Genomic DNA, 19,900 nt, shown 5'->3' on the forward strand with positions numbered 1-19,900 from the left:
TTAGACACACTGTGACAAAATATTCCAATCACATCTCGCGTAAACATTGCCGTGAAATGCTGTCTTGTAGCCTACTAACTGCTGTTCGGGACAGACAGAGTGAAGTATTATTCATCTGCTTGATCTCGGCTTTTAAGGTGGCAATTTGGTTTTGGGGATGAGAAAAATGGGAATGTGAAGTAATGAGATTTGAAAATCAATGAGTCAATGACATGTATTTTCTTAGTAATAATAGGATAACTTTTCTAATTTTTCAGTGTAAATTGTAAATGATGTCTTTGTAAATCTGTTATCATGATAAAACATTGACAATGATTCAGGTTCTACCTTAAAGTTTTTTGATTTGTTGTATGGGCTTTGCTGTGCGGTCCGGCTCGTTGGTCTAGGGGTATGATTCTCGCTTAGGGTGCGAGAGGTCCCGGGTTCAAATCCCGGACGAGCCCTATCTTTTCTGACCTATGCAACAATTAGGAGATTATAAACCACAAGGTTTCACGTTACAGTTTCTATACAAAAATATGCATGCAGTTTTATGATGCCTCCAAGGCTGTATTTCTACTAGCTGAAATCAAACGCACATGTTTGAATTTATTAAATAGAAATCTTTTGTAACATTATAAATGTCTTCACTGTTACTTTTGATCAATTTAATGCATGCTTGATGAATAAAATTAGTAATTTCTCTATTTTTTAATCTCACCACAAATGTTTGAATGGTATCACGGTTTCCACAAAAATATGAAGCAGCACAACTGTTTTCAACATAATAATTATAAGAAATGTTTCTAGAGCAGCAAAGAGCACACTCGGGGCTTTGCAGAGATACCAAATGTTTGGAGGTTTCACCAGGACAACTTCTTCTTCTTGGTCTTTAAAAACAGCTGACATTAATGTTTAGCACTCTTATGGAAATATGATAATATTTTGTAATCATAGCTAATTTAAATCGGATTAATTTTCAAATTGTTTGTTAAAAATCAACATCTCAGTAAAATATTAAGGGGGTTTCTAATGACTTTCTGTTACAAAACAGAGCATTAATTTCATACATGTCCACTGTAGAGGACGCCAGGACTTAAATTATGTTTATCAGGCATTTCGGAGACATAAGTGAATAGGGAAAGAAATTACATATCACTATTCCTATGAAATATTAGATATTATTATGAAAATGTTGCCAATTATAACTCCCATTATTACACTTCTATTTTCATTACATGTTGCACCAAGAACACATTACAGTAATATGCAAATTAGATGTTAATATTTGAATATATTGTAACATGTAATTTATTCCTGTGATCAAATCGGAATTTTAGCATAATTACTCTAGACTCATTTTTCACAATATTAGTTTTTACTGCATGTTTTATTAAATAAATGTAGCCTTGGTGAGCAAAAGATACTTTCAAAAACATTTAAAAAATTGTAATGTTTCCAAACTTTTGACTGATACTTTATTTTTTCTGCCTTATTCGGTGATCTTTTTTTTTACATTGTATATAATCCATGAGGGCTTAATGCACAAGTGTTTGTATTAAATAAACCAATCATAACCACGCCCCTGAAATCAAACACAATGACAACGCATTTATACAAAATATTCACCATAAAAAGTTTATTGAATGATAATATTTAAATCTACATAATACAAAAAGTGTCTGAACAATTTGTATTTAAATTCACAGTTTGATATAATGACACAGCATAATATTCCCCTTGAACTGTGGAAAAAAAAAAAGAAGACAGAAGATTCACATCTTTACAAAAATGTATAATATTTGTTTTGGATTAAAAATATATCATTATCATGCTTTCTATAAATTGCCCATTCAGTCATATTATTCCTTTAAACAATTATAGGCTATATATATATATATTAATATTATCCTATCTGATTAGTTCATTTCTGTGAAGTGTTTATTAATACGGTTTATATTAGACCAATAAACAAATTATTTCTCCTTTTTCTCTGTAATTCTTTCTTTGACTCATCTCAATCGTTTCATTTCCTTTCTCAAGCAAGTGCCCCTTGTTTTTTTCCTCCTTCGAAATGTTCTTCAAAAATGCCCTTCAGTTAAGAAGAGAAATCAGAAAACCGGTCTATTAAAAAACTGTTAAACTATTATAAAAAAGAGAAAAATATGGAGATGTAGCCCAAAGCTTCAAGCCATTCATGGCCCCCCATTTATAGATATTTGCCATTTCAAATCGATTTTTAAAGTGCACTGTTTCTGCTTACAAATTGCCCTTTACAAATATTTGTTCACGTAAAAATGATTTGCAAAACCTACAAAGAGAAAAACAAGAGTAGGCTACACTCATCCCTGCATATATCCACGATTGTCTCACGCGTTAAACACATCTCTCACAAACAAACTGTTAGCAGTAAGACAATGTTACCCATAACCTAGATGAACTCACTCCAATAAAATAATGCCCCTTATTGAATTGTTCACATTTATCAAATTTCTCCACCTAAACACCCCTCAGTGAAATACAGAGTTTACCCTTTTGCGCCTCAGACACTGGATTCGATAAAACACAACCAAATATTTAGGATTATATGAATATTCATGATTACAGAAATTATTCAAATATGAATAACGGCGAGATTAAGCTAACTGAAGCATTCTCTAAGTCCTTGCAACTAACATGTATGTGTTGGATGATTAACCGAACCTATTAGCATTTAAAACCTCTCAAACGTAATTACCTGTATTTTTAACATTAATGTGGGGTAAAATTGTTGCTATAATTTCATTACTAAATTTATAAATTGTGCATGTGCATAGTTGCAAGAACTTACACAGTACATAGTACTTACGGTAATAAACTACAGTATTAATTCATGATTACAATTAATAAAACATGTCACTGCTTTACTAGGTTAGTAATGGGTCAGGTGCTCGGAAGCGACTTTTGGAACCAAAAACAATTTTTTTGTCAAAACTTAACTCCTAAGAGTCAAAGTATAATGACTGACAGACCCGATCAAATGGTCAATCAGCTTTGGTCCTTACACTAAAACATGAAACACACATGCTGAATACATATACAGGATTTGCGTATACACATTCATTTATCCTAGCAACATAAAAAAAAGAGAAAAATTCACATTGTGCAGGTTTGACCCGAGTTGCAACCTAAAACAACATTATACGTGAGATTGTGTGAGATTGTGTGTGTGTGACTGGCCACTGACATACATCATGTGCATTTGCTTGTTTGTGTAGTGCTGTAACTGGCACAATGGGCCCTCTGACCTGCAGAGGGCGAAACAGAACGATAAAGAGACGTGTATAGAGAGAAGGGAGAGAGAGAAGACTGCCTATTGCTTTGAATGGCATTCAATTTGGTCTATATAAGGGTCATATCCATCAGCGTTTGTCCATATCCATAGTAACGTTGACAAAATCCACTTGGACAATAATTATTTTCATGAAGTAAGAGCTGGCCGTCGTATAATCCATTTCTTTCTGCCCATACGCATCGTTTCCTGGACAGCAAAGGGACGGGAAACACAAAACGGCCCTTAACATCACTGAAGATGAAACTCCTGTTGAGCAACGGCTTAATGGAAGGTGCGATTTCTGCTCCGTTCATGTGTTGCAGAATTGAGCTCACACCAGCAGGTGGCGCTTCTTGTGCAGGGCGAGGTGATCGGAGCGAGAGAAGGTGCGATCGCAGTCAGGGCACTGGAACGGCTTCACTCCGGTGTGCTTCCGAAAGTGACGGGTCAGCTCATCAGAGCGGGCGAACTTCCACGTGCAGCCTTCCCACATGCACTTATAGGGCTTCTCTCCTATACGATCACGCAAAGAGATGGGAAAGAACATTTAGAAGAGCATTTATTCATCCGTATGAATAGTATCAGAGTGAGAGTAAATGAGCATTTTTATCTGTATATGGTTCAACACTCCTTTAGGGGTACAACAGCTTGTCACTGGGGCAGTTTTATTTCTGATGCAAAGCTTAATTTTCAGCATTGCTACTCCAGTCTTCAGTGTCACATGACCCTACAAAAATCATTGTAATGATGATTTGCTGCTCAAGAAACATTTATGATTATTATCAATGTAACCAACAGTTGTGTAAAAAATATGTTTTAGGATTCTTTGATGAATAGAAAGTTCAAAAGAACAGCATTTATCTGAAATAGAAAGCTTTTGCAACATTGTACTACCGTTCAAAAGTTTTTGGTCAGTAAGATTTTTTTTTTCTTTGGGGAACTCAGCAAGAATGTATTAAATAAAAAATAAAAAGTGACAGTAAAAACATTTATAATGTTACAAAAGATTCTATTTCAAATAGATGCTGTGAACTTTTGAACTTTCTATTGATCAAAGAATCCTGAAAAAAAAATTCAACATTCATAATAATCATATATGTTTCTTGAGCAGCAAATCATCATGTTAGAATTATTTATGAAGGATCATGTGACACTGAAAACTGGAGTAATGATACTTAAAATTCACCTTTGCATCACAGAAATAATGACATTTTAAAATATATTCAAATAGAAATGTTATTTTACATTATAATAATATTTCACAATATTACAGTTTTTGTTATGTTTTGTATTTTTAATAAAAAATAAATGCAGCCTTGGTGAGCATAAGATAACTGTTCTAAAAACATTAAAAAACTTACCAATCAAAAGCTTTTAAACAGCAGTGTATTGTTGTGACCGATCCGGTACATGTAATGTGTGTGTATGCCCAAAAGTCTGTGCATATATTTACCTGTATGTGTGCGTCTATGAGCTTTCAGGTGGGAGCTTTTTGTGTAGACTTTATTGCAGCCGTTGAAGTCACAGCGATGAATTCGACGCTTTTTCAATGGATCTGGAGATTCTACCTTTCGACGTACAATCACAGAGTGTGTGTTTACCCTGTTAAAGACAAAAAAGAAGAAGAATGGATTTGAGAGCAGCTCTTGCTTTAACCACCAGGGGTCAGAGCCATAACATATAGTCGACCTCAAAGCATTGCGTATTGTATGTATTGATGACCTGGGTTAGCTCCCCATTACATTTTTTTTTTTTTTTATCCTGTTATGTGCTTCCTTTTGTGATTTTTATTAGTAGTTCTTGGCTTGCTGTAGTAAGAATTAATGCTGTTCACAAGGAACTTAAGCACGTAACTCGTTCCGCACCAATAAGCATGAATAATGTATCCAATTGTGTGACTTGTTGAGGAAAAGCTGTTACTTTTATAAGCGACTGGATTTACAACTTCCGACTGGAAGACAATAAATCAGTTCAAAAAATGTCCATGCATTTAGGCTACTTAACAGGAATACCTCTTACTGTAAGTTCTGCCTAGATATACACCCTGTAATTAAATACATCCTGCTTCCGTCTCTCCATATACACCTTACCCTCCCTGTCGGGTTAAGCTATATCGTCTACAGTGTGTCACTTATTCTCCCACTTACAGACATTTGTTCCTAAAAGTAGTTGTTCTTTGGCTCCGTACCCAATATAAAATTATCACTCCACCTTCCTCCTCCCTTCCTCTCTCCATCAAGCGCTCTCTCCACCCTTCCTCGCAAACATTGCTCCATTTTCTTTATTTCACCACTTATTTTTCTTTCTGTTACATAGTATGTCCATAACGGATGATAACACCACACCCATTGAAAGACATCACACATACACACAACTCTCAAGCGTGCACTCTCACGTACAGATACTTTCCCACCCCATGAGGGTTTGAAGAATACTTGGAGACACACTGTCTCTGACGTGCATGCTGGGGGATTTTTACCAGACCCACGGCGAGAAAGATCAGATATAGACGTATATGAGTTACACCACACACACATACACACCATAGACTGTAAAAAAAAATACACACATACTTTCAGGATTGAAAGAGAGAATTGTAGGCCAAACCCACTATAAATGAGATCCTATTTCAAGAGGTCATGCCGTTTCTTCCTCTATTTAAATGCAGAGAAGAAAATATTTTGACAGATAGATAGACAGACAGACAGACAAATATATTCACGGTTCAATACGCGCTTGTGAATTGCGGTTTTTCGGTTTCGCATTTAATTAATTATTTTTCTACAAATTCTATAATTTGCCTCCATCCCAATACTGAACAACGCGACATACATTCACATCACACGTTCATGGTGGAGTTATACTCACAGAACACTATAGTTATTCACAATCACCAAGTTCATCACAATCACCAAGTTCATTATTTGCATGCGTTTTAAAGGCTTGCCGGTTTCTTTGGCGCAGGGGCGTAAATCAAGGGGGGGGGGGGCAATCTGTGGGTTGTCCCCCCCCTAAAAACAATGCTGAGTATTGTAAATAATATAATAATATATACTTAACATAAATGTGTAAGTAGTAAAACAATACAAAAGCAAACGGGACAAAAAATGCGTTTAAGTTTAGAAACATTTTGAGTCCCCCCCTCCCCTCTGGCCCCACAGTGGTTTGATCCACCGCGCACCTCAAGTAACGTTACCCCTAGAACGTAAAAAAATCTACCACACAAGTTTGGGGAGAGAACAAAGCTCTTCTGACAGCAGTTGTGAAACTCCAGTAAGCTGTCAATGCTATTTTATTCACTTTAAACATCAGATGAAGTGACTCTTTTCTCTTTAATACAGATTAGGCAAAACGCTGTTAATATCACTTGCCCACCGTCGCCGTCGTTTTCATTTTTATAGTAATAAAATAATTTAGTTTAGTTAGAGAACAGACAAAACAATTAAAAACTGAACGTGATTTCATTCATCACTAGATCACAGCTGACAGACAAGATCGCGGAAGATTTGGTTTCAAAACGAAATGTAAAAGTGCCTATTTAAGGGAATGTGTCATTGCTACTGTTTTCTTGCTGTGTTTTTCATTAAGAATAATAGGCTAATGTTAATTTATCCATAATTCAAGCAACCCGCCCTCGAATTGGCGCTAATTCTAAACCTAAAGTACATGCGGACGGCCGCTCCGCCAGATCTGTGTTGGGTTTTGCTCACTATAGGCCTATGATAATAAGTGGCAGCTCAGAGGGCTTGCTGCACTTGAATATCTAAAGATCTGAATATCATAGTATAAAATAATATGTGGAGGATGCAAGATAATTTAATAATTATAATATGACTGTGTGGTGAACCTTACTCATATTTGAACAAATATCGCTGTGTTGTTGGTCAGATAATATGACAGAGAAAAGAAAAAACGGACATAAGATCATTTTTCAGTGCACCAAAACGCCAAATAAGCACAAAATGTTTTTTTTTTTTTTTTTTTTTTTTTTTTGTGGTACACATATCCTTACAAGTACGATTTTGGCTGTGTTATTTGTGTCCCCTTCAAAAATTGCTCTTGAGAAATGTCATGTTTACCCCCCCAGCCATCAGAACCGAACCGAACCGAAAACTGTGGTTAAAAACCGAGGTATGTATTGAACCGTGGACTAACTGTATTGCTTCATCCCTAATAGATAGATAGACATAAACTATGAGTATGCACGGCATTTACATCTGTGTGTAATAACAGACTTCTATGGAATCCAGTAGGTTGTTTTTACGAGCAGATGTACAGTGTTGACTGTAGATGGACACTATTGTAAGTGCGTCAAAACATGCTACAAAACCCCCCAAAGCGGCAAGCTGTGACCTGTCTCGCAAAGAAACACACAGTCGCATGCACAAGCGCAGTCACCAACTTTTACTAACATTCTCATAGCGTACATGCACAAGTATTACCCGTGATTGTACAAATAAATAGTGATTTAATGAAGAAAGTCAAAGTGAGCATATAGTGTTTGAGGGCTCAGCACTCACTCATTATAACTCTGTGGGACAGTAATGACAGATGAGGTCATTTCCTGGCTGCGGGGATCCTGAGCGTGTTCAGGGTGGGGTTCCGATTTGATTGGCTTGAGGAGCTCATGTTTGTCTGGGGGATTCTCTGACTTCATTGAAGGGACTGAAGACAAGAGACAAGAGAGAAATCAATCAAACACGCAAAACAATACGTAAGGGTATATTAATACAACTGTCACCCAGTAAAAGTCATGATCAAATGTGATTATGCCTGTGTGTGATACAGTATGTCATCCGCTTACACTGTTTGTGGTGAGCAGGATCCTCAGGTGTGATGGATGAAATCATGATGGGGCTCCCTACATGGGGCAGGTGTAGGGAAGAGGGGTAGAGCACAGATAACGACTGCAGCATAGGAATTACTGGGACAAATGGTGTCAAAACTTGCGTCACCTGTAAACCAGAAAACCCAGAGGGATGAGATATGTCATAAGAAATGTCTGTTGGCCTCAAAATTGTAGAAGAGAACCCACATAGTTGATGATATGCCTTCATTAATCCTTAATGCATGGGTCAGTGCATTACTAGAGGACCAAAGTACTCAAAATGAAATCATTAAATAAATAATGAATTCAATAAAACAACAATTATATGTACCAGTTTATTCTGAAATAAATTAATAATGATTAAATTATTAATTTAATTCACTATTAATCAATCAAATTCAATTTATTTTGTCAAATTTATTGAAAACACAACATTTTTGTTTAACATATTTCACAATATCCTCTTTCACAACCCACTACTGTTTAAATATCTCTTCTTTTTTTTCATAATAATACACAAAATGTACATATAACGCCTATTTGGCGAATCATGTATTTCCAAAGTGCAATTTCCCCAAAGAATCTTTTTCACAAACGCCAATCAACAGACATGTGGGCGGTGCTTGGCACGTATTGGTTTAAAGTTGAAGAGCGGACAGACATGACAAATCAATCTTCGTGGTTGGTGACATCAGTCACGGAACACCAAGTTCACATTTTTCTCATGTGCTATGTATCTGTAACTGCAAGCGTGCCAATAAGACAATATGGGATCTCCTGCGTGAACGTGTTGATCGTTTGGACAGTTCACCTGCTAACCCCTAAAACTGACCTTAACTTTTTAGGGAAAAAGCACGCATCTACATTGGGCAAAAGGCTGCATGGAAAAGCACTAGTCAAAGTCAAAGTATATGTTATATAATATGCTTTATATGCTAAATGTCTTAGCAGAACTCTGTGTTCAATCGCTTGTAAAGTGTTCCATATGTAGTTATCAATTTCTAGATCCTCTGACGCACTTTTTGCCGCTAGCAGATCCTTTATTTCGTCTAATTCAGATAACAGAGCTTCACCAAACAAAACATTCCCTTCAATTTCATCTGGGAATGAAAGCTGTGCGTTTTTAACAGCCATATTCACCGGTTAGCATTTCAAATCTTTCAGTTCACCTCGCTAGACTGAAGTTGTTCATCTGAAAGGATTAGCTAATTAGCACCAAGCACTGTCTGTTCATTGGCATTTGTGAAATGTCCTTATTATGAAAAAAATATTTGGGAAAATCGTGCTTCGGAAATACTGTACGTGATTCATTAAATAGGCTTGATAATTAAATTCAGCATATTATTATGAAAAACTCGTCTGTTTGTTTTTTGAAAATGTAGTGTGTGAAAATGGATATTGTGAAATATTTTATAACAATAAATGTGTTTTCATGGAATTTTACTAAATCAATAATTTATTTAATTATATAATTATTTCAGAATAAACTGGTAAATTTAATTGTTTTGTTAAATTCATTATTAATTTAATTATTTAATTTTGAGTACTTTGGTCCTCATATTTACATACATTACAGGGGTCCTCTCTATGATATATATTGATCAAAAGGTTTTTTTTTTTTTTCAGCCAAGATGCATTAAACTGTTCAAAAGTGTTTAAAAAATTTTATCTTTCTATTCATCAAATGAACCTGTATTTTTTTTATCAGTTTCGACAAAAATATTAAGCATATTTTCAACATTGAAATGAATAAGAAATGTTTCTTAAGCACCAAATTAGCATATTCAAATGATTTCTGAAGGATCATGTGACACTGAAGACTGGAGTAATGATGCTAAAATATTCAGCTTTGCCGTTACAGGAATAAATTACATTTTAAAATATACTAAAATAGAAAACTATTAATTATTAATTAGTTATTAATTAGTTGTTCAGTCTTGGTGAGAATAAGAGACTTCTTTCAAAAACATTTTTTTTTAAAAATTAACAGTTGTGTACAGTGTTCTTTATGCATGTTTCTGCATGTTAGTCACACCACAAAAACTTTATTGGGTGGACAATAGTTTTTCAAATATTAATAAGCATTGAAGCAGTTTTGTTAAAATATTTTATAATAATAATAACAACATGTATTTTAAATCATAAATTAAAAACGTGTATTCAAATAAATGTATGTATGAATTGCTTTTTTTTATGCGTTATATCATGTGAACTAGCTAATAAAATTAGATATTTATAAATTATTTTTATGTATGGTAATACCATTTCTTTTACACATGTTGTATTACCATGTAAATACCATGGCAGACGGTAAACATTCAGTACCATGGCACCGACGGTAAAGCCTCACCCCTATTCTTACCGCAGGAATGGGAAGGGCCACTGGTGGGGTCAGCTGCCTTGTCTGAGATGACCCGGAAATGCTTCCTGAGCCGAGGTGAGGACGTGAGACTGGACTGGCGCGCTCATAAAGGGATGGAGGAGTGGCTCTAGGCGATGATGATGCCACAGATGATGAAGGCGACGAAACGGATCTTTTGCTGACGGTTAAGTCGACAGGTTCGTTCTGGGAGTGATGGACATCCTGGGGCTGAGGGTGCGTGTGAGGGGGGCTCCCGTAGGGATAGTGTGCTGGATAGTTGGAGTAATGGAAGTGAGGATGGTACAGCTGGGCTGCGGAAGTAGTGACCACGGAAGATACGACTCCATATGCCTCAGATGGTGGTTTAATCGCGATGGGGTAAGTCTGGTATAATGACTGCGAGAGAAAGAGAGAGGGGAAACTTTAAACATGCTGTGAACTTGCTAGGATATTTACACATTCACATGTACATAATTACACAGGCACTCATTTAAAGCAGCTGTGCTGAGCAGCAGTTGAGTCTGGGGACTATAAACGGACAAAAAAGACTAACTTTGAATGACTGAGTTTGAGCCAAATTCAACTTCCCACCCCATATAAACTCATAACCTAATAAGAAAGGAATGCATGTTCATCTGCAGTTAGAGAAAGGAAGCAAGTAAAAGATGAGTTTTAGAGATACATTTTGTAATATCCTAATAATAAACTCATGCAATTCAAAAATATCCTTATTAGTCTCTATAAATGAGTCTCGTGCTATTACCCAGAATTCAAGATTGCACATGGATACTGCACTTGAACAAACACTTCGATGACCCAAGACCAGGGTGTTCGGATGGCCATGTGCCAGGCAGCCCATTGTGCGCTAGTTGGTAAGGCAGATTTGTTATTGGAAACGGAAAGTGAAGCATTGTTTTCTTTAAAATCACATAAACCGGATGCAAAGAACTAGACAAGCATCGGGAAGTGAAAAAACATTTCAGATTATCCCAAAACAACTTCTTTTGGCTAATACACTTTTTACAGGGTTATTATTTGTACCATCATATCAACCATTTCTTTACAACTCATTTATTTGTGAATATTTACCCTAACAACTGTACTCACCATGTCTGTATTTATTGAGTCACACATGAGCATGGCTGCTGCCACTGGAATTCTGGGAAATACACAAAACAAACAGTAGTATATCAGTTAGTGTCAAAAAATCCCGGATCAGAGGCATGTCGTGAGCCATCAGGAATTCTTCAGTCCATGCACACAGAAGCAGAGAAGCATGAGAGAGAGGTGCTGAAACACTAATCACTCAAGTACAGAGGAAGTTCAAATGCCCAGGGCAATGAACACTGTTTGTGTGTGGTTGTACATAAGATTGCAACACTATTAGAAAGCTTTTTTCCACCTGACCAATTTACCCAGTCTGGTCTTGGAGAACAGAGAGGCCACATCATAGAATTGCTTCTAATTGCTACTATTTAATCTTTAGATAATGATTTATTCCCTGATCTTACATCATCTTAGGGTGTTTCTTCAGCTTCAACGTCTTAGTTTTAAATGAACTAATTAAAAACTGTTCCCCCCTTTGAGTTACATGAAGTTAAAACTGTCTTGGAAGCTTTTTTATGCCTTATATATATATTACTGAGATACTATTGTCTCAGGCCCAGATTCTGAGTCTTGAAATATGAAAATTCATCATAAAGATATCAATAATAAACTGTAAATATACACTGCTGTTCAAAAGTTTAATGTTTTTGGAAGAAATCTCACCAAAGATGCATTTATTTGATCACAAATACAGTAAAAACAGTAATATTGTGTAACTGTAATATTTACAGTTTAAAATCACTGTTTTTTATTTGAATATATTTTAAAATGTAATTTATTCCTGTGATGGCAAAGCTAAATTTTCAGCAGACAATTACATTGTGTCACATGATCCTTCAGACATTTATTTGCATTTATTTGACACAAAAGATTTTAGGACACTATAATTGTCTTTACTGTCACTTTTAATACACCCTTTTACTCGCTCAACAAAAAAAGGAAAAGAAAAAAAAAAGAACAATCTTACTGACCTGATCTTACTTACTGAATCTTACTATGTACATAAATAAAAATATTTCATATAAACAAAATACAATTTAATTTATTGTAAACTAAACTATGATAACGATAACATTATCAAAGAGTTAAATATCAATATTACCATATTTTGTGAAAATATATCAATTTTACAAATGAATCAGATAAAATAAACAATTACACAACATATCACTGTCTATCAGTTCATCATTTCCAACACAATCTGAAGTTTGTGTATTCATATAAAGCAATCTCTTAAATGGTTCTTAACAAGACAAAAAGAGTCTATTTTTACTAATTTATTCCAAATATGTTAAAATGTCATTTCCACCACAGAACGCTATTAAACAAGATTTAAAAAAATGACATGATGCCTGTACTGTTTGATGTTGTAAGCTGAAATTAAATGAACTAGTGAGAGTGTGAAAAGAGAATTTTGAGAAAGTGTATTTTGTAAAAGTCCACAGGGTCAAAAGAATAATATACAGTAGCTAACAAATCTATAATGCACAGAGGAAGCTAAAGGCAAGGGAGGAAACTTCTACAGCAGCACCAGCACATCAGATATCTTATACGAGCATGTGGTCTTGCGAACACAAATGAGACAAATTTTTTGCTGAACTATCTGTGCGTTTTGTCTGTCACAAAGACGCAGGTGCTAAAGTCTACATGTGCTATAGGTATTACCATTTTCTATTTCCAAAAGTTAAAGTAAAATGACCCACAGGACTTGTTTTCATTGGAATTCAGTGGAGTGCGTGGACTCAGTAAAGCAGAAACGGGATGTGGGACACTTCATCAGTGAGCCGTGAGACTGACTTAATGATATGTGAGTGCTTTAACAGTCCAAAGTCTGAGAGAGAGAGAGAGAGAGAGAGAGGGCTTAATGTGAAGTCTCTTTTTACAATCATTAACCCAGGGTGGTGCTGTTAACACACATGCTCATGCACATGCACGCACAAGCAGAACAATCCATACTAGGTTCACTGAGTCCAGATACACTCCTAGCAAAGTCTTTCAGAGATTTCAGACACACATATACCTGTAAACACGACTACTATTGCAAGAGACAATGGCACTTACACTCAAACACACACACACACACACACAGGCGTGGGAAGCACTCCCATTGGCCCCAGGGTCAGGCGTGGGTTAAGAAAACAACAAACTAAAACATACACACAAATACATACTCATTCAAACCTCAAATCAACAGTATAGAATTGTAATCACTGTGACTTTGCCACATTAACATATTGTTCCTGCATTAACATATTTTGTTGAACATTCCTGTCTGGAACATTTAGTGCTAACCCTATCCCTACCCCTAAACATAACCCTACCCATTACTTACCCCTAAAATCAGATCAAGCGCCTAAGCCTAATCTTGATATAAACTGTAAACGTGTCGCTTAAATCAGATTAGTTGATTGGAATGTTCAACAAAGATGTTGATCAGGAACATGTTGGTGAAATCACATTCATCAGTTCCATATGGAGATACCAAAACAAAAGACAAGACACAACAGATGAGTTAAACGCTATTCACGCTATCAGTTTGAATACTTTGCAAAGAGGACGATTTTGTAACTAGACACCGACTTAATGTCTGTAGTGTTTTAAATGAATAGTGCAGCCAATAATGAAAGACCTGCCGTAATTTATTCACTCTCATGTTCGATGTGGCTTTCTTTCTTCCATTAGAGAGAAAATGAGATGTTCTTTTCCAGAGCTGCAAAAATGACAAAAAGCATTACAGTCCTCCCATATTTCATTTCTAATTCCAAATACGGTATGTGACCCTCCCCGCGACCCTACAAGCGGTTTGAAAAATGGATCGATGGATCAATGGGGGGAAAACGAAAGTTACATAGGTTTGGAATGACAATAGAATTGTTTATTATTGGTTGAACTAAGCTCACTTCTATAAAATTGCATGAACCATCTTTTAGAATTTGATGAAAATAAGGGTTGTATCTGTTAGTCAAGGTCCTGTAAGAAAGGCCTCTATGAACTGTTGGAAAGTTCCGGTTCAGTAAGATTAAGGTTTTTGAAAGAAGTCTCTTATGCTCATCAGAGGTGCATTTATTTGATCAAAGCCATAAAAATATGGAATACACAAAATTTTATTACAACTTAAAATAATGGTTTTCTTTTTGAATTTATTCCTGTGACGGCAAAGCTGAATTTTCAGCATAATTACAGAATTTTCAGCGTCACACGATACTTCAGAAATCATTCTAATGTGATGATTTGCTGCTCAAGAAACATTTCTTATTATTCTCAATGATGAAAACAGTTGTGCTGCTTAATATTTTAGTGGCAACCACGAAACATTTTTATCAGGATTCTTTGATGCAGCATTTAAAAGAACATTTTTGATTGACTCAATGCATTTCATTCAATGCAATGAATAAAAGTATTAATTTCCCTAAAAATACCCAACAACTTTTAAATGGTAGCGTATACTTATCAAAGCACTGCTTTTCTTTTCAACTTGTTTACAGGAGCATCAAGGCCTGCTAAGATCCTTCTTAGGAAATCTTAGTCAAACAAACAGTCCTTTTCCAAATAAGAGAGACCGTATTTATATCGCCATCATAGTTTAACGTGTAAACAGTTTTTATGTGTTCGTTTTTTCTATATGGATTTTGTTCTGCTTTTCTCAAAAGGGGGAAGAAGTTCTTTATAAGACATTATGATAAAGTGAGTTTGAGAACAGTCACAATCACAACTGTCCTCCAGGCTTGGCAGAGTTTAAGTGAACCTGTTACATTAATCATGAATCCTTTCACTGCTAACAACAACAAAACACATACACACAGATAAACTCACACAACCGTCAATTAAATTTAACAGCCTCATAAAATGCAGAGGTTGGTACACGCTCCACTAGATGCTGGTTATTACGGAGTGCCAACTATAGCACAACACTTCATAACACATCAAATACCAATAAATATAATTCTCTACAACCTATTAAATTAAGTTGTTTAAATACATAATTTTACTATAATCACCGTTTTTGTAAGTTGATAACTCAATCTGTTTCTTAATACCTCTGTCATATCACATATCTCTTTAACTATCTTAAGTTAGTGTCACTATTAATTCTTTTTCTTGACCTCAGGCGGTGTGAATGAGTAGACTGTTCGACTCTTTCTGTCAAATCTACCATGTGTGATACTTTATTAATTACACACGCTCTTTACTCAACATTGCAGATCAGTGAAGTAGGCAAATCCATTAAGACACAAACACACACACACTTAAAACCACAGAACGGCAGTGTTACGCTCTAATGCAGTTTCCTAGAGGAGAGAAATGGTCCAGTTTGCTGACATGGAGAAAATACGAAAACCAAAATTACAAAGTGCAGAATCTAATAGCAAGCCCATGTAAAACCCAAAACCCAACTAAACAGCACTGGTTCAATGCACACAACCCGCCGTCAATGACCACCGCTCTCAGATAACAGATAGGTTTTTCTGCCAGGTGTGTGAGAAATGCTTGCCCAGCTAACAGGGAATGTTCTTGCAAAGCTATGAACCAACTTTCCTCCACCAATGTTAACAGAACATTCTTTTAAAGTTATCTGGTCTCTATGTACTAAAGAATTGTCATGTATTTTTATTGGCAATGTGTGAACAGCTTGTAACAAAATGTACAAAAACAAGACCTTCTCCGACTTCCAAGTTTGTCTATGAAAGCCTGTACACTGATTTTTACGTGAAGGACTCTGGATGCTTTTGCCGGAAATATCAAAAGGATGTGATGTTTACGCGAGCTCCCGAGAGCCTCTCTTCCAGTGTTTTCCCGCGTAATTGGGCTACTTTGAAAAAATTTTCTGCCGGTTAAAGGTTGGCATTTCAGTCTCTTGTAAGTTGCTGGCTGCAGTTCACTTAACAGCCAACGGTGTCACTAATAACAAGGGATTCTGAATTCTATCCCTTTAATAATGTTCTCAAAACATTAGCAAAAACTGGAATTCAAAGAACATTCAAAAAATTCTGTTTTTATAACTTAATGTGAACGTTAGCAAAACATCAGAATGTTTTTTTTTGCTGGGTGATATATGAGACTGAAAGAGATCCCAAAGAATGCAAACTTTACAGGTAGGCTTCTGACTAAAAGATTAGATCAGATTAGACAGAAATTTCGACTGAAGACCAAATTTAGCAAGAAGGCTATTATTGTTTCTATAGTGAGACTAACACATAGAGGAGCTCTGCTACATGGGGGCCTTGGTTTCCTTTCTGGCCTTTTCTCAATCTCAAACTAAAGAAAAAGAGAAAGAGAGACATAGGGAAAGAGAGCGAGAGAGAGAGAGAGAGAGAGAGAGAGAGAGAGAGCGTGCATTTTAACAATGGAATGCGGCTCTGAAAACGATCCTCTTTTGTAGTGGATTGTTTGTGTGTGTATATTGCGATAACATCGGAGTATTGATCCAAGAAAAGAGTCGTGTAAGTGGGTGGAGGGTCCAGGCGTGTGTGTTAGTGTGTGTGTGTGTTCACTCCCCCTAGGCAGCCTCCCCTCAAATGCTGAAAACAGGAAAAGAGGCTCCATATGCCAGATGGAATGTCTGACGCAAACCTCAGCCTTGAAACAAAGCTCAGAATACAGCTGACCCTGGGACTTGGACTATGAGTTTTATTGTATTTGATTTTTACACCTAAAATGCTATGTCAACCATGCACACACAGTGCACCTAATCTTCTTACAGTCCACATTACAGATGCAGGCTGTCCAATTATGAATATCTGACTGAACATACACACACTCTAAATATAGCCCAAGCTGATCAAATCTCAAATCAATTACTGGCCAGAATGGGCCTTTAAGCCATGTGAAGTAATATTTTTGACTTGAATAAAAACAGTTATATTGGGTGGTAGCCTACCACATTAAGGCATATCTGATGTTTTTAGAATGTATATTTAACAAAAAAATGCATCTTGACCAGGGCTATTAAATCGCTATTAATCGCATCCAAAATAAAAGTTTGTGTTTATATAATATATCTGTGTGTGCTGTGTATAATTATTATGTATATTTGAATACACACATTTATATTATATAAAAATATAAATATTTTATATATATCAATATATTTAAAAAATATTTTAAAAAAAAATCTTAAATATACACATGCATGTGTGTGTATTTATATATTATATACATAATTATACACAGCACACACACATATATTATGTAAAATTTTGGATGTGATTAATGCATATTCAAAAATGTATATATAGGCCTTGAATCAAGGTGTCATAACACTTTTGGCTGTACATTAACTAAAGACCTGCCAAGTATTAATGCAATACTGTTATTGTTAATAATTAAACTTCTTATAAGGAGTTGTGGAGAAATGATCTTCCTTTCCTAACACAGAAATGTGGCAAAATAAATGCTGATCCTGCACACGTTGCTATGGCTGAACAGTGCGTTTAATTTGCCTGAAAATTACATTTGCATTTATGTTTCTGGCACTGATCATAAATGGACTGACTTTAAATTGTGTCAGTAACTTGTGCTGATAAAGTTAAAGTCCAGCCAAGAACACAGTATCAGTACAACTACATCAGTGACAGTACCGGTACAAGTTGATCTCAGCAACAAAACACTAAGTGCCAAAAGAGCAATATTAATACAACTCACAATAATCAAAACAAACACATTAAATGTCAATGACATGGCCCTCATTATTTTGAAGTTGTTCAAAAATTCAATTGATACAATAAAAAATTGAAATGTCTTGAATTCTTCGTTGTTGGATAAATTCTCAATTCAAGTCATTTTGACTTTGTGATACTGTAAGTAAAAATGTCTAGGTGGTGTAACTGTCCAAGGATTGAAAAATAAAAGTAGCATGTATAAATGTTTAAAATATTACTCATTTTAACGTTTTACAAAATATATTTTTCAGGCCAAATGGAGTAACCCCAATTAAACTTCTTACTATTAAAATACCTAATGTCAGTTTATAAAACGTTTATTGAATAATGATTATGTTGTGTACATTTTGATAATTTTTTTACACCACTCGACATTTTTAGAGTAGCTAATTCAATTATTATTTTGAAAATGTGTGTGTGTGTGTGTGTGTGTGTGTGTGTGTGTGTGTGTGTGTGTGTGTGTGTGTGTGTGTGTGTGTGTGTGTGTGTGTGTGTGTGTGTGTGTGTGTGTGTGTGTGTGTGTGTGTGTGTGTGTGTGTGTAGAAAATTGTCCAAAAAAATTATCCGTTTAAACATGAAAACAAAAATTACATTTCTGAGAACTTGGCCCATATTTTAAACTTAATCCTTAAAAGATTTCTCGTTGCCATTCATCTTGGACATCCTAAATTGGCATTGACCCATAAATGTTTGTCAGAACTACTGTAGAAAAGTCCGCTTTCTAAAAAGGACAGAAGATATTGAAATAGGCTACATGCACACAATTCGTAGGCTACTTGTGTTAGTATTATGTTTTAACTGATTAAATATTAAATGTCATTAAAAACATTTGAACAGATCATTAAAGATGGGCTAACATGTTAGTTTACATCAGCAGGAGCAGCAGAAGGGTTTGTTTTTGCTTATTTGAAGACAGTCGATGGTATTTAATAAAGATAGTAACTTACGTCAGTAAATATTCCTCAAGTCAAAAGTGCGCCGTTATGAAGGACCGCAGACGACAGCAACAACCCGAGTCACGATAGCATGAAACACATCCAAATGACACCCTTGCATTTAGGCAGACGCCGAAAAACTATCCCGAGAGTTACGAAACAACTTCTTGTCCAAGCGTTTAAAGTGCCCTGAGTGAATTTAGCGTCTATCACATGATTAAGGCTGGGCGGGAGGGCGCTCGCGGGAGGTGAGGGTGGGGCGCTCTCACGGGCGGGCTCTTGGCTCCAGATACTGCTGCCGGAGACAGGAGGGGGCAGAAGAGGAGAGAAAGGGCTGGGTGTGTGTGCCTGCCTGCCTCTCCCTCTCCGCCCTTTCCTTCCTTCTCTGTTTGTCTCTCTCTATCTCTCCTCTTTCCCTTCCTGACAAGACACGCCTCATAGAGTTTCAAAGATCTAACAAGCATTGATAATGGTCGCCAAGTTCTGCAACAATGGAAGAAGACAATGACTTACATAATTGACAAATTATACACTTTTTATTGTTAAAGGCACAATATGTAAGATTTAGAACACTAAAACAGTGTTATAAATTTTGTTGACGTGCGTACTTACATTATCCCAAATGTTTCCAAGAATGATTAAATCCAGAAAAATAAGCCTTTTTTGACAGGCCCGTGCGTTGCCTATCAATGACATCATACCTGCGTTACCCTCGAT

At 35.9% G+C, this 19,900-nt stretch overlaps 1 protein-coding gene across 5 annotated transcripts; it reads right to left on the bottom strand.

The window, feature by feature from the left end:
- Positions 1-1,593: 1,593 nt before the first annotated feature.
- klf3 (Kruppel like factor 3 (basic)) lies at positions 1,594-19,570 on the bottom strand. 5 transcript variants are annotated; one of them, XM_079813339.1, is made up of 7 exons: positions 19,196-19,570; positions 11,590-11,641; positions 10,483-10,878; positions 8,097-8,247; positions 7,813-7,957; positions 4,746-4,894; positions 1,594-3,805 (listed from the first exon to the last, which is right to left on the bottom strand). In XM_079813339.1, the coding sequence occupies exons 2-7, from the start codon at positions 11,620-11,622 to the stop codon at positions 3,624-3,626; spliced, it is 1,056 nt and encodes a 351-aa protein (XP_079669465.1). In that variant the 5' UTR covers positions 11,623-11,641; positions 19,196-19,570; the 3' UTR covers positions 1,594-3,623. The 5 variants fall into 5 exon arrangements, with proteins under 5 accessions (XP_079669465.1, XP_079669464.1, XP_079669463.1 ...); XM_079813338.1 differs by having other exon boundaries at positions 10,471-10,878; positions 19,196-19,378; XM_079813337.1 differs by lacking the exons at positions 11,590-11,641; positions 19,196-19,570 and adding an exon at positions 11,246-11,476.
- Between the last annotated feature and the right edge of the window lie 330 nt (positions 19,571-19,900).

Source organism: Gobio gobio (genome assembly GCF_949357685.1).
Source record: "Gobio gobio genome assembly, chromosome: 3".
NCBI classification, from domain to species: Eukaryota; Metazoa; Chordata; class Actinopteri; order Cypriniformes; family Gobionidae; genus Gobio; species Gobio gobio.